The sequence below is a fragment of the Aythya ferina genome (genome assembly GCF_964211825.1).
Source record: "Aythya ferina genome assembly, chromosome: 1".
NCBI classification, from domain to species: domain Eukaryota; kingdom Metazoa; phylum Chordata; class Aves; order Anseriformes; family Anatidae; genus Aythya; species Aythya ferina.
In genome coordinates this window covers 180,729,535-180,743,092 of record NC_140296.1, presented here as the reverse complement: position 1 = coordinate 180,743,092, position 13,558 = coordinate 180,729,535, and the positions used below count along the sequence as shown (strand labels likewise).

The following is a 13,558-nucleotide window of genomic DNA, read 5'->3' as shown; positions in this document are numbered from 1 at the left end:
CAATTAGTCTTCATTAGCAAGGGGTATATTTAGCAGATCCTAAGCAGACGCTGCAGCAGAAAATAAAATGGTGCTTTCTTTTTCTGCTTTCAGTCTTTGCTCATTGGTATGTACACATACATGTCTAATAAAAGATCGTGAAGGATATCCAGAGATTCTTATCCAATCTATTTCAGCGTATTACAGAGATACCATCTAAAGACAACACAGACACGTTCCAGCGAATTTATTTCCAAGCGCAGCGGCCTAGACGCCTGAGAACTATTGCCAATGTGAAACTTGTATTTATTTCAGTTAATTCGCAGCAACAGTGCTGATCAAATAGATTTAGCTTTCGAGTTTTATTAATTACCAAAATGTAAATATGATGTTAGATTTCCTTCGTCTGGAAGCCGTGTATTCTCCAGTGGCAAGCCTTGGGACTTCAGGCACATTGAGCGCGATAGTGATTTATCAGCCCTATTTAGTTAGCATCGGGAAACACGAAATAAGAAATGATCTGTGTGAAATGAGGACTGATCTTTATGAGCAGGGCGATGCACTAGATGGCACTGTTGGTTTGAGTTTTACCACGGCCACCTTCTTCTGGGGAACTTGTCTTAATTAGCTTCCTTTTGAAAACAAACACGCTGTTTCAACAGAGGGTCAGTGTACATTGTTCTGGGCTGCTGCTTTTATGTTTATAGTCATGTAATCAATATGTTGTAAGGGTAATTAATTTTTAACTTCAAGCCAATTGTAGATCAAATGCCAGTAGAGTTGCTGGGTGGAGACAGTTTAATTTCTTTTGAAGCAGTGATACTGATTAGCTGCAAAGGGTTCGCAGCGAGTTGCCAGAGATCCAGAAGACCTTCTGCTTTGAAACTCTGGTGTTAACTTTAAAGTATCATTATTGCTCTGATACAGATTAATGAGTTGTGGCGTAATTCTGATAAAGTTCCTCTCGTGTACTCACTATATTTTGTCCTGTCAATTCCTGTTTCAAAGCAGCTCTATTTGCTTTGACTATTCTGTTCCTGTCAAAGGCATGGCACAAAGTTAACACTAAACTGATCAAACTCACTTTCTGCTTTTCATCTCTTTTCTCTCGTTATCTGCCTTCCAGGGACTCTAGAGGGCCCATGGCTAAGGATGAGATTGTGACCCTCCGTACAACAGGGTACAGGATCCTGCAAGAGGCTGGGGCATTCTCCAGTCTCTATCAGCCATTCACATGAGTTGTGCTGCCAGGCTGCTGTCCTGGCCTCCCTTCTCCTTCCCCTTTCCCTTCCCTGTTGTCCGGCCATCTCTCATGGTCCATACTTTGACATATTTGCTGCCCCTACTGCCAGTGCTTTCAGCCATCCCCTTGATGCCTCCTTGTCTGTGAGCTGACCTGTCTTGATCATATTTTCATCCCTTCTCACTCTTTCATCTTCTTCCTTGCCTCTGTTCTTCAACAGTCAAACAAATTAGAGTCTCAACACTCAGCTCTCCATCTCCTGTCATATTACTTTAATATCTTCTTCCTGCTCCTTTTTTTTTTTTTAACAATCAATAAACGGGCTGTTTTCATGGATAGGCTATTGATCACTTCTCCAGTTGTCTGGATTCTTTCTGATCTAGGGTCTGTGTTTTCCATTACATTAAAATTTCACTAGAGGCTTTGGCTATCCATTCTCAGGGAAGTCTCAGGGCCTCTCTGCTCTCCTCATCTTCCTTGATCTCTTGGCCGACTTTTGAGACTTTGATCATTTAATTGGATCTCATGCCAAGTAAAACCACAAGCACTGGTTTAATCCGAAATTAAACTTTTGTTTAGTCTAACATTAAAATATAAGGTCAATTTCAAAACAAAAAATATTTCACTTTCTCTGAAAAAAATCCAACCTTTCATACTTCTGGGCTCAAACTATTAATTGAATTCAGTCTGGACTGAACAACAATTTCGGTCCTTTTGAGTCATACTTTTGAGTAAATCAGACCAGTTAATGGGACTGTGTTACTGAGCTGAGCTGCAAATGTCTCTAATTTCTGCTGGAGCCAAGAATAGCCCTTGGTATAGATGGGTATGGCCATCAGCTATTGAGACTTGTCACATTTTTAACCTTTTCAGGAAGACAAAACATCATAAGTCAGATAATGATCAGCAGAGTTTAGGATCCAACTATTACATTTTTTTGTAACAGATGACTCTTGTGGCTGTTAGAGGCAAGACTGCAGCTATTGCAGCAGACCGTTCTGTAGACTGTAATCTACATTTGTTTGCAAAATATTAGATAAAGATCATGAAATTTATTCTGGTTTTGAGACAAACTAGAGATGGATATTTGCAGCATACTGAAAGATTGAAAACCCAATTATTACAACCACAAGAACTGAAAAGAAAAATCCATGCTGTCTTTCTGCCTGCCTGTTCTGCAGGAAACATTTTTTCCATGCCCTTAGTCACAGTGCTCCAGAGTAGGGTTGCAATGAGCAGTTGCCAAAATTGGCTGTCTGGGTGCGACAGCAGCGTGTAGCAGTGTATTTACAGTAGAGGGAGCTGATGTTCAATGAGTGCATGCATGAGTATTCACTGCAGTATCAGTCTGCAAGCACTACAGAAGAAATATTTCACCATTCTGGGGGGATGCTTCTGCATCCCTCACCCACTGGGTCCTGTCACAGCTGAGCTCTCCAGCAGCGTGAGTGGCCTCAGGGAGCAATTGTTTGAAAAGGTCTTCTTCTGGGGCCAAGGGACATCTTCCCATGTCAGGTGTGACATGAGGGAGACTGGACGTAGTGTGTAAGTAATATTGCAAGCACTGAGCCTCAGCACACCTCCTACCAAAGGCTGATGTTTCCACCTTTCTACATATAACTTCCTGCTACACCGCAGACAGCATCTCCTTTGTATTCCTAGCTTCCCCATGCTTCCTGCCCTTGGCCTGGGCTCTGTCTGACACATCTCACAAATGAGTGCTCAAGAAATTCTTTGATTTACAGCCCTCTTTTTACAAGCCAGAGATCTCTAGTTCCCTGAAACTGGCTGGTTGAATTACGCAAGTTATTCAAAGATAATTAAAAGAGAGACACAGCATGTGTGAAACAACAAAATACGCATGCACTCAAAAATATGGAGAGTTATAATTCCTCTTAGTGAGTTCCTTTGGATAATGCAGGCTAATGGGCTGAAGGACTGGGGCTGCAGCTACGTGAGCTCCTGCCCCTGGCTTTGCCATCACTCTCTTTGGAGAAAGCTGTCCTCCTGGTGAGGCAGCTTTCCTGTCTGCCACAGTTTAACTAAGGTAAGCACAAAGGAATTACTCGGGGAAGGGACATTGTTCCGAGACAAACATAAGATATATACTTTGAAAAATAAAGGACTCAGAAGATTACCGTCCCATCTGACTTGTATAACCAGAAAGATCCCCAAACAAGTTAATTATTTGCCTGGTTAACACCTATTGCCATATTTCTCAATCTGCATGTGTTTGTGGACAAAACCTCCAAGCAAGCCAAGTGCTGTAGTGCCTTGATTGTCCAGACAACTTGGATTATCTCACTGATGGTTTCCCTCAGCCATGAGCAGCGGAGCAGCCAACCTAATCACTCTGTAAAGCAGTGAGAAGTTTTGAGAGTACCGAGTTTGTCCCTGGCACCACTCCTAAGAAATGTGGACAAACTGGGAAGATCTAACAAGATGAAAGTTAACGTGTTTAGAAAATACAACATATGAGTAAAAGTCAAAGAAAATCTTTTAGCTTAGAGAAGACTAAGATGGGACATTTTCAGTTAAAAGTTTTCTGTAAGTAAAATGACAGTTATTTGTTCGCTACCTGGACAGAGTTGGGGCAAACAAAAGGGGCGTAGGTCTTACTTGGCAGCAAGGAAGATCTGGAAAAGTCCAGGAGGACTTTAGCAATAACAAACACATAATGAAGCCTTGAAGTCCTTGTAGCTTGGGCAGTTTTAATTTTTTTTTTATTTAAAGAAAACCTGCTAGACAAACATTTGGCAAGGCAGGTTAGGTGTGTTCATCATGTCTTGGTGGTGTGGGATGGACCTAATGATTTCCTGACATTTTCTCCAGCCTTATATGTCTGTTGGAGTCCTTTGAAATGTATTAATGAAGAGAAATGAAGAGAAATCTCTCCCCAGGCTTGGTAGTATTATTTATTATACTTAGTATAAATAATAATTTCCTTACAAAGGAAAGCTTGTATCTCCAAAACTGATTCTTTCTGCTCATTTTCTGGTCAGCTTTCCTCCTCGGTTCTTTATTGTAGCAGGAGAAATGATGATTAGCTGTTTAAGCAAAGGAGTACTTGATTAGAAGCATCAAAAAAGGAAATAAGGAGGCCTTTATGATGACATTTCTATTAGGGACTTCTCCCAATTGTATAGTGTTTCATAATCATGGGTAATATTGGTGTTTATTTCCTTAACCAGTCCTTCTCAGAGTGATTGATTTCTGAGCTGTACGCCGTTGTCCTTGTTACTGGATAATACCTTCATGTTGGACAATGTACTGATGTTATCCCAGATGATCACAGTGGTAGGATGGATTTGCCTCTTTAAACAGCCTCTTATCAGTTTTTCCTTGTCTTGAAATATAAATTATTGTAAACTGAGGGACATCTCCTGTATTCTCTAGCATGGCTTTGCTCTGTGAGAAGATGCATTATGTATTCAATCTGTACCTGAAGAAAACCCACTGCATAACATAAGCACCTCAAGTTTTGGATACCTTTCATGTACATGAGAAAACACAACACTGGCATTGCAGAACACAGATAAACCACAGCAGCAGTGCACCTCGCTCAGATATCCTATATCTGGCTGGCACAGCCACCTCTCAGCCATGCTTTACAACTAAATAGAAGTTCCCTGGAGACTCTATAAGTCTACCACTTCATACTTAGATAGCCAGGATTTGCAATACATCTGGGAAGTGAAAAAACATTGGGAAGCTTTTCAGATCTTGAAGGAACTGACCACTCCAAACAGATGGCTTCTTTCCAGAGAAAGCTCTTCCAGCTTTCAGAAATGCTGCTCATAAAATCTGACCTAGCTGTTAGGGTTAGCGATATTAAAGTTTTGTAGAAAATGGCATTGGAAACCTTAAGCAGTAAAATCCTTTGATCTCATTGTGGACTCTAATTCCTCTATTGCTATTGAATGTATGAATGTTGGATAAAATTTCAGTGTTCTCATTCAGGTAGTAAAGGAAGGGATTTTTTTTTTTTTTTTAGTATTCACTGAAATGAGAACTTGATAGGCTGAACTCCATCAGAAAAAAAATGCTTATATATGTTGTATTTTATGAATGAATCTGTTTTATAATATCTGCTTGGCAGCCTAACGCATAAGTACGTTATGAAAAATACGATCTAAACCAAGCATTTCATTAAGGAAGGACATTTGTTAGTGGCTTTCTGTATGGGCTGTTAACCTTCATGGCCACCAATTTCCCTGCAATGAAGTTACTATTCTAACACCATTCCACGTTTTATGCAGCAAAATATAGGACTACATAAATTTTAATGCAATGGTGGTAAGTACTATAGGGACTTTGGGAAAAGTTCTGTGTGAATAACAATTTGTTCAGCACAGAGGTAAGGATTTGTTTGTATTGATCATCACCATTCAGCCATTATTTTCCTGTTCAGGGTTGTCTGCGGTACGTAATATTGGGTGGATATTTGTACATGGAACCTCCATATTGTGATGCCTTCTGGTATTGTAAAGATACAAGACAAAAAAGAGGATGAGATACTTGGTAGATCAGTTCTGGTGAATGAAAGAACCCTCAACTACTGCAGAGAATTCAGTAGTTTCTGCCGGATAACATAAAATGAGTTTGCCTGGACTCTTTCCCAACCATTTCAGTTTTGATAAGAAACAAAACCTATTTCAAGATGCCCAGAACAGCTGATGGAAGACAATTCCATTCCTTTATCCAAGTAAACCGGCAGATTTATTCTGAAGGATTACTCTCTTAAAGATATGACAAGCATAGAATTAAGCATATTTTAAAACAATTTACTTTGTAAGTTTTTGATGGTCTTAGAAAAACCCTGCTGCTATAAATTAATGTTGAGATACCTAGCGAATACATTTTATACTTTTGCGTGTTACAGCCATACAAATATATTTCCAGGATATTATGGGGTAAACTAAATATTCACAAAAACAAGTAGAAATACGCTTCTCAAAGAGGTGAGTTTGTTTTCATCATTTCAGTGAAATGATTGAATGCTCCTGGAGTCTGCGTGGGCCTGACAAACCCTTTTCCTCTTCCCATTGGATTCAGAGCTGATGTTCAAAGTTCTGGCAACAGCTGGAAGTGTTTGGTGCTTCAGAGGTGTACGGAGGACACAGGCAGTACAGTTCTGGGACATTTGTACAGTTATTGAGCTGTTGACCTCCCAGGGAAATACTTCTAAAGCTGTTACGACTGTTGTGGCCAGGTGGCAGCTATGGTGCATAGGCAAGGCTGGCAATTTGATAGAAAAGCTAATTTCAGGAGATATGTTTCCAGTAGCTGACAATGAATGAAGAAGCTATTCAGATAATTACACTTCTCTACAAAATGCAAAAGTTACATGGTTAGAGTGTGTTTAACTTTCTGAAGCTGCTTGTCCATCCTGTAGCTGTAACCTCTCTACGTGTAAGAAAACCACTAGCATATGTTTGGGTTGGATGTGACTCATTCCTTGTTATGTCCCGTTTGCTGACTAGGGTATACATGTTTTCAAATTATTGCATGTGTTTGCCTCAAGTATCACACCATATCTATATTTATGAGTTCCACCAGGCTGCAGCTCAGCTGTCTTTCTCAAATAGTTTTTTTTTTTTTTTTTTGTGTGAGCCACAAAAAAGATAGAGAGTATAGCACCCATGTCTGAAGTCCTTTTTTTTCCTCACTAATTGAAGTCCAAACTGTATTTTTAGTGTTTCTCTTCTTTCTTTCTTTTTTTTTTTTTTTTTTTCAAACTTATGAAGTATGCCAACAGCCCCAGTGAGCTGCGAACTCGTGGCAGCTGAGGCGTCCATGTTTGGTCATGCACCCTAAAGATTTTGGCAGGGACACTTCTTACATTGTGAAGGAGGACGTTCAGCTGTCATCTACACCAGAGAGGGGATCAACGTGTGCTTGGTGATTAGAAATCTGGCAAGTATTAATACACAGCATTTGTAGAAACCCATGGGGCCTCCAAAGCCCAAGCAAGGATGACTTTTCTGTTAAATTGTCATAATGGATGTGAGAAGACGTCCTGCAGACTCTGACAAACCTCCTAATGGCACCAGGCTGTGGCAAAGTACTTACTACCAAGAAAGAAAAGCACAAGAAAACGAGGTTAAATAAGTCACCCTTCTTTAGTGCCTCCCAAGAAAGAAAAGAACAAGAAAATTGGGTAAATACGTCACCCTTCTTCTGTGTTCTAGCATGGGTTGTACAAACAAAACCCTATCAAGTCTGATAGTCTACAGTTTCTGGCTATATTTACTTAAATCCCTAAATACATCCCTGCTCCTTTGTTGAGTCCCATGAGGCTCCTGGTCCAGGCCAGTCTGCTGCCCAGAGGCTTTCTGTGCTAATTTCAGACCCAGGAAGGATGGGATGATGTGACAGAAGGAGGAAAAAAACCTGAATTTACCTCTTACCCTCCCTCTAGCCCCAAATAAACCGAGAAACCAAAATCATGGCCTGCTTGTCCGAGCTGCCCCAGATGGCCTCTCAGCCAGGAGGGCCTCCATGGGCTGCCTTGGCCTGGCCTTCAGCCTCCCCGGGGCACAGCATGGCATGAGGAGCTTGCCAGCTCCAGAAGGAAGAGCACCTTGGTCGATGGTCACGTCAGCCAAAGAAGCATCGCTCCTTGTGAAACACAAAGCAAAATTCGTTTCTCTCGGTCCCTCGGGAGGTCATGGAGTGGCGGCACGTACTTGACCTTAATCAGGAAGACAGCCTTTTAGAAGTGATTTCACCTCTAGCGTTAGCAGGTGGATGGCGGTTTCAAAAGGCAAATTGACTGATAATGTCCAAGCATGCTGCTCTCGGGCCAGATACTGCTCTCGGCTGTGCTGGTGTCAGCTGAATCAATCAAGTTGCTCTAAGTTCTCCCTGCTGCTTATGAGATCAGGATTTCTTGTAAATGTTTTTACTAGCAGATCTGGCAAAACACTGAGATTTCCTGTGTCTTTCTTCGATGCTCGGAATACTTAGTTCATGACCTATTTGTTAAAAGAAATGGAAATTGGAATGTCTCAGGAATACATGTTCGGTTTAGTAAGAAAAAAAAAAAAAAAGAAGGATTTGTATTTCATTTATCAGCTTTTACCTCTTCCTGGGACATAATGTTATAGCTTAATGCCAGAAATGAAATTATTGAAAATTATTCTGATGCTATTTTACAGCTGATCACCCATACTGCTTCTGTAACAAAGTTGTAATGTACCTTTCCTCTTCCTTTGGTTACATAAGGCATGTAAGTCCGTGCTTCATGACTGTATTTAACATGATACATAGAAAGTAAGCAATATGTAAAACCTTAGCAAGCCAATTATACAGTGTACCATGTTGTTTGTTTTTCTTTTTTCTTTTTTTTTTTTTCTTTGAAACCTTTAATATTGTTGAATATATTAAAACCCCTTCCTTAATATAGGCAAAATGTTTACAGTGGTTGAGTTAGCAATGCACCCAAACTTTTGAGTGAAATCAACAGCATAATTTCTGTGGGGTGAGGATATTCCTCCCTATCCCTCCCTATCTCTTGGTTTATGCATAGGATATCCCTTATGTAACTTTTTGGTCATGGACCATATCTACTGTTAATATTAATGTCAGGGGACTGCTGCCAGCTTAAGTCAGCTGCAGATCTGATGCAGGGTGTACCTGGTATAAGCAAAGTTACTAGGATGAGAAACCGAGCATGGAAAACTTCTGATTCTGTTGACTCTTTCAAAAATACAATATATAGCATCTCTTAAAATCAAGTCGTAATCAGAGGAATGTGTTACAAATCTGGTATTTAAGTTCAGACCATCATTTTGCTGTGCATTTTTCTGTTTTAGATTGAAGACCCTGATATTAATAGCAGACTGCAAGATAACCTTGGAAAGGTTTTACTGACTTTTCAGGGAAATCCTGAAAAAGTGTTGAAAAATAAATTGGATGTAAATAAAAAGAATTAAAAATATCAGAGCATTTAGTTGCATTGGGCTTGTGACACAACAGAAGAACTGCTACTTTCAACGTGTTTTTTCCCCCAAATATTTTAACATTTTGAGGTGAAACCAAGCATATGCGTTTTCTGTTAATAAGGAAATGTAACTGGAAAAAATGTGGCTTCCTTGATAATTTGAAATTACAGGAGCATATAAATGCTGGTTTTAATCAGTTGAGACTTTATGCCCCAGAATATTTCAGAGTGAAGTAAGTATAAAATGGCACACAGGTAAACCATGGGAGGAACCAGCTCTTAGTGTTGTCATGTTTATGAGTTGCACAGGGCACTGAACGTTGCAGTGTTTGTGGGGTACCGGCTCGAAATTCACTTTACAGAAGTGAATTTGTGAGTTCAATGGGAGATCTCTAGTCTGACTGAGGAGAAGAGTGGGGCTGACTCCTGTTCTTCCCAAAGAACTAAGACTCCTGGAAACTAGAAAGCCTCCTCTCTTCAGGTGCCACAGATACCAAGCACCTCATAGAAATGAAACGCATGATAGATGACCATGATCCTCATAGCTGTGATAGGTTCAGAGGCACTTTTGTGCTTGAAGTTTCTTGTGGCTCATGACTGATTATGGAGCCTGGACACTGAACATGAACACTGTCATTCATCCATCCTTGGGCTGAGCAGCTACTCTTTGCAGTGCCTACATGAAGAGCTTCAAATGTCATCCCCAACAGTACGTGCATGAAGAATTTTAAGGCACTGTGTGGGTGCAGCCTGTGAATAGGGAAGAAACTTTCCAACGAAAGAGACATTGCCAAAATTGTTCGCTACAGTATATTCTGCACTTTTATCTGAAGCATACAGTACTGGGCTGATGAACCCGTGTGCTTGATTTATTGGAGTGCTCTCCATATTTTGAGGTTTCTGAGTTTTTCCTCTCTGTTGCTCTCTTTCACACAGTTTCATTGGTTGCTATTCCCATCTTAGTCAGAAAAAAATGTACAGACTTTTATCATTGGTCAAATGTTAACAGTAATAACAGCACTCAGAGCATAAAGTATTACAATAATTCATTTTAATAACTTGTTTATTAGGTCATAACAACAACTATGAACATAAGTACCATTCAGCTCTTCTGCAGATACATGAACTTACTAACATCAAATCTTAACCAGAATCACGTATTCTTACAGGTGTCCCAGACACAACATTAACTTTATTAAGCAAAAGTTCATAAATAGTAAAAATGTCCTCTGTTTCACATTGCAGCGTTCCTCAAGCATGTATGTACAAGTCTGGAGTATCTTCTCCAAATCTATGTGTCATAAACTTCCTTAGCTGTTTTAACAACCATAGAGATGATTTTTTTGCCTGCAGCAAAGCCTTTTGTCCTTGAGCAATCTACAATTAGTATTGCTCTCAGCAGACATGAAAGTTTGTTTCTGAAATGAAAGTAGTGATGAAACACAGTACAATACTATCTGCTCGTAGTTTGCCTACACACTCTGGCCTCATTATAAATCTTTCTGTTATAACACTGTCTCCCAAGAACAACATATCTCCCTTATATCAGTTCTTTATCCACACTACCTCTCTTTGAAGATCTTAAAATGGTTGGCTTGAAGCAACAGAGATATTATACTTAGGGTGGAGTGTGTTTGCAGTCAGTTATCTTCCTTTTTAATATTTACACAGTATTTTAAGGTTGCTACAATTTATGAATCATGTACGTTGACATACATTTTCTGAAATGTTCACAGTGCAGTATTTTGTGGCCTAACCAAACTTTGTAAATGTCATTAAAAATAAACTTTTTTTTTTTTTTAATATAAAAATAGAATACTTTATGTGTTTACACCAACAAACCCAGTTCTATCCTATACTAAACAAGCTATACAGTAGTATGCACAGAATTCCACAGGAACAGAAATGACATGTGATGCTTGCCCTAAAGCTATAGTACTCCCCTCTAATGAACAAAAGTTTCATTTACTCTCTCTCTCTTCATTTTCTTTTTCTTGTTAAAATGTAGAAATAAAAGTAGGTATCATAATTCACTCAGTTGTGTGATCCAAGAAGAGGTTAGGGGGCCTAAAGCTGTTTTCTTCTTTTGATCAGTCTTCTAGCTTCTTAGGGCTGGCATGAAAAAATTTTCAACATGCCTGCTATGGCACAGTCTTCTTAGGTCAGGGCTGGCTGCAACACCTCCACTCTTTACTCACCTTTGGCAGCAGCTCCACCCAAGGGTAGGTGGCACACCTTCAGCTCCTTTGCTGTGTGACTCACCAGACAGCAGCTCCGTATAGTAGCCAGCCTGCCTGTCTCCTCTACCTCTCTAGAATAATGCAGCCCATGTTACTACATCCCAGGGATTATCCTGGCATATAATATGGATGTCTTCAAGTTTTTAGTCTCTGAGAATAGTTACTTCTTTACTGAAAGAGTTGGAGGCTTTGCATTTTTTTCAGTGAGTGATCCATCAATATAGGCTGTTGCTCAAGTGGTTGAACGTTGGAATAAAGTTGACACTAGGAATGCTTTAAGCTAGATGCTTTTCTGCTCATTTTATGTACCGTCTGACTACATAAGAGGACTGGCAAGGCTGACATGCTTATTTTACTGTGCACAAATTCTTTGATATTAATTTCTGCTGTTGAAGACATTTACCATGAAGCTGGCTCTATTGGCTGTTTATCTTCTAAGAAACCTAGTTAATATAGTGCAAAATTCCAAAGTTTGGACTGTGTGGGAGGAAAATATATTTTAAAACTCTTCTAAGTATCATTGTTTGTCTTAGCCTTTTGTGTGAAAACCATTTCTGCACTGCTCATTATCCTAAAGTACATGCAACAGTAATAGTCCTTCCAGCCTTACTGATTGGTATTCTACATTCTTCTTCATGGCATTAATGAGGAATCTTTGTTCTTGGGTCCAAGCACACATTAATGAGAACTAGTGAGAACTAGCTCTGGATGGTAGCAAACAATGTTTCCATTTGGTAAATTGATGCAGTTGTCCAAATACTTGGAAATTACTGTGATGGTTTACAGAATCCCATAGCCTTAAACAATACGATATCACGTCCTTGTACTAGTGCAACTTGGGCAACAACATAAACATGTGCAACAGTGTTCTCACAAAGACCGGGCAGTAAAAACTCGTGGACAAAAGGTTTCATTTTTTCGTTCATACAACTATGAATGGATTTTCCTCTATTTTAGACATACCCGTCATGTGTCTACATCCATGTCTGTATTGTCTTGTGATGATAAAAGAGAAGGATAGGGAGCAATGCACTTCACGTTGACGTAAGTAGCATTGACATGAACGTAGTGTTCCCCAATAAAAGTGGAGAAGATTGTTGATATTTTTGAAACAAGTTCAGAAAATGCTGGACGCATCTCAGGTTTTGGATGCCAACACTTCAGCATGACTTCATACCTGCCATTCAAATAAAAGAAGTGTTCAATTATGAAATTATGTAAAAAAAGAAAAACAAAACAAAACAAAACCACTTTTTTTTTTTTTCCCTTTTTTTTTTTTTTTCCCCCCCACAGTCTCAGTTTCTCTAACATCAGAATCAGCAGCAGTTGCAGAAGGTTTTGCAAACTACTTACAGTGGATCAGGGCAGTATTCAGGTTGTAGCAGCCTTCTTCCTTGCAATAAGTAAACAGTTATATCGAAAGAATTTACATCAGGATAAGGTGGTGCCCCTCTTGTCATAAGTTCCCATAACAACACCCCAAAGGACCACTAAGAAAACAAAGAAATAAGTAATAAGTGATAGGGTTGGAGAGCTTTACATTCCAGTTTTAGAACATAGTTTGACAGATCTAAGTATTCAAGTGCGTTGGTTTTCCTTTGAGAAGTTATTTTACTGCATTCAGCTTTCTTTTAAGTGGGCTAATAAATGCTGTAGGGACTTGAGGAGCCACTTAAATTATAGCCAGAGAAACTCAACCAAATAAAAGAAAAGAAAAGCCTATAGGCCTACTTAGCTGGTATAAATTGGCAGACCTCTTTTGAGGTTAGTGGAGTGCTGCCAATTTACATGATCTGATGATCTGACTAAACCTGTGCAAATACATACTGAGGAGAGTATATGTGGTGAAAATTCTATGCATCACAGGCTAATTTGAATCTGGATTGAAAGGAGAGCTAAAATACAAAGTGATCCAGCCAACTAATGACTTCAGCTTATAATTTTTTCTTCATAAATGGACAGGTAATACTTGAGATTGCTGTAGGGAGTCAATAGCATTTATAAAGCAACTAAGGACTTTTTGAGAACTTTTACATTCTAAGAGTGTCAAAGTTAACCTGCTGTTTTGTCAAGCTTTCCAGAGCCCCTCCTATAACAAGGTTCAGCTCCAACTTGGCTCCTGGGAATGTCCTTAGTTTCCCTTGGAGTGCG

At 39.5% G+C, this 13,558-nt stretch overlaps 1 protein-coding gene across 5 annotated transcripts in view; it reads right to left on the bottom strand.

The window, feature by feature from the left end:
- Positions 1–10,212: 10,212 nt before the first annotated feature.
- Positions 10,213–13,558, bottom strand: part of MET (MET proto-oncogene, receptor tyrosine kinase) — a 134,448-nt gene continuing 131,102 nt past the window's right edge. For all 5 annotated transcript variants that reach the window (XM_084513708.1, XM_084513711.1, XM_084513710.1 and 2 more), the window contains 2 exons: positions 12,761–12,897; positions 10,213–12,584 (listed from right to left, as the gene is read on the bottom strand). In XM_084513708.1, coding sequence (XP_084369834.1) covers positions 12,374–12,584; positions 12,761–12,897 — 348 coding nt within the window. In that variant the 3' untranslated portion in view covers positions 10,213–12,373. The remainder of the gene's footprint in view (positions 12,585–12,760; positions 12,898–13,558) is intronic.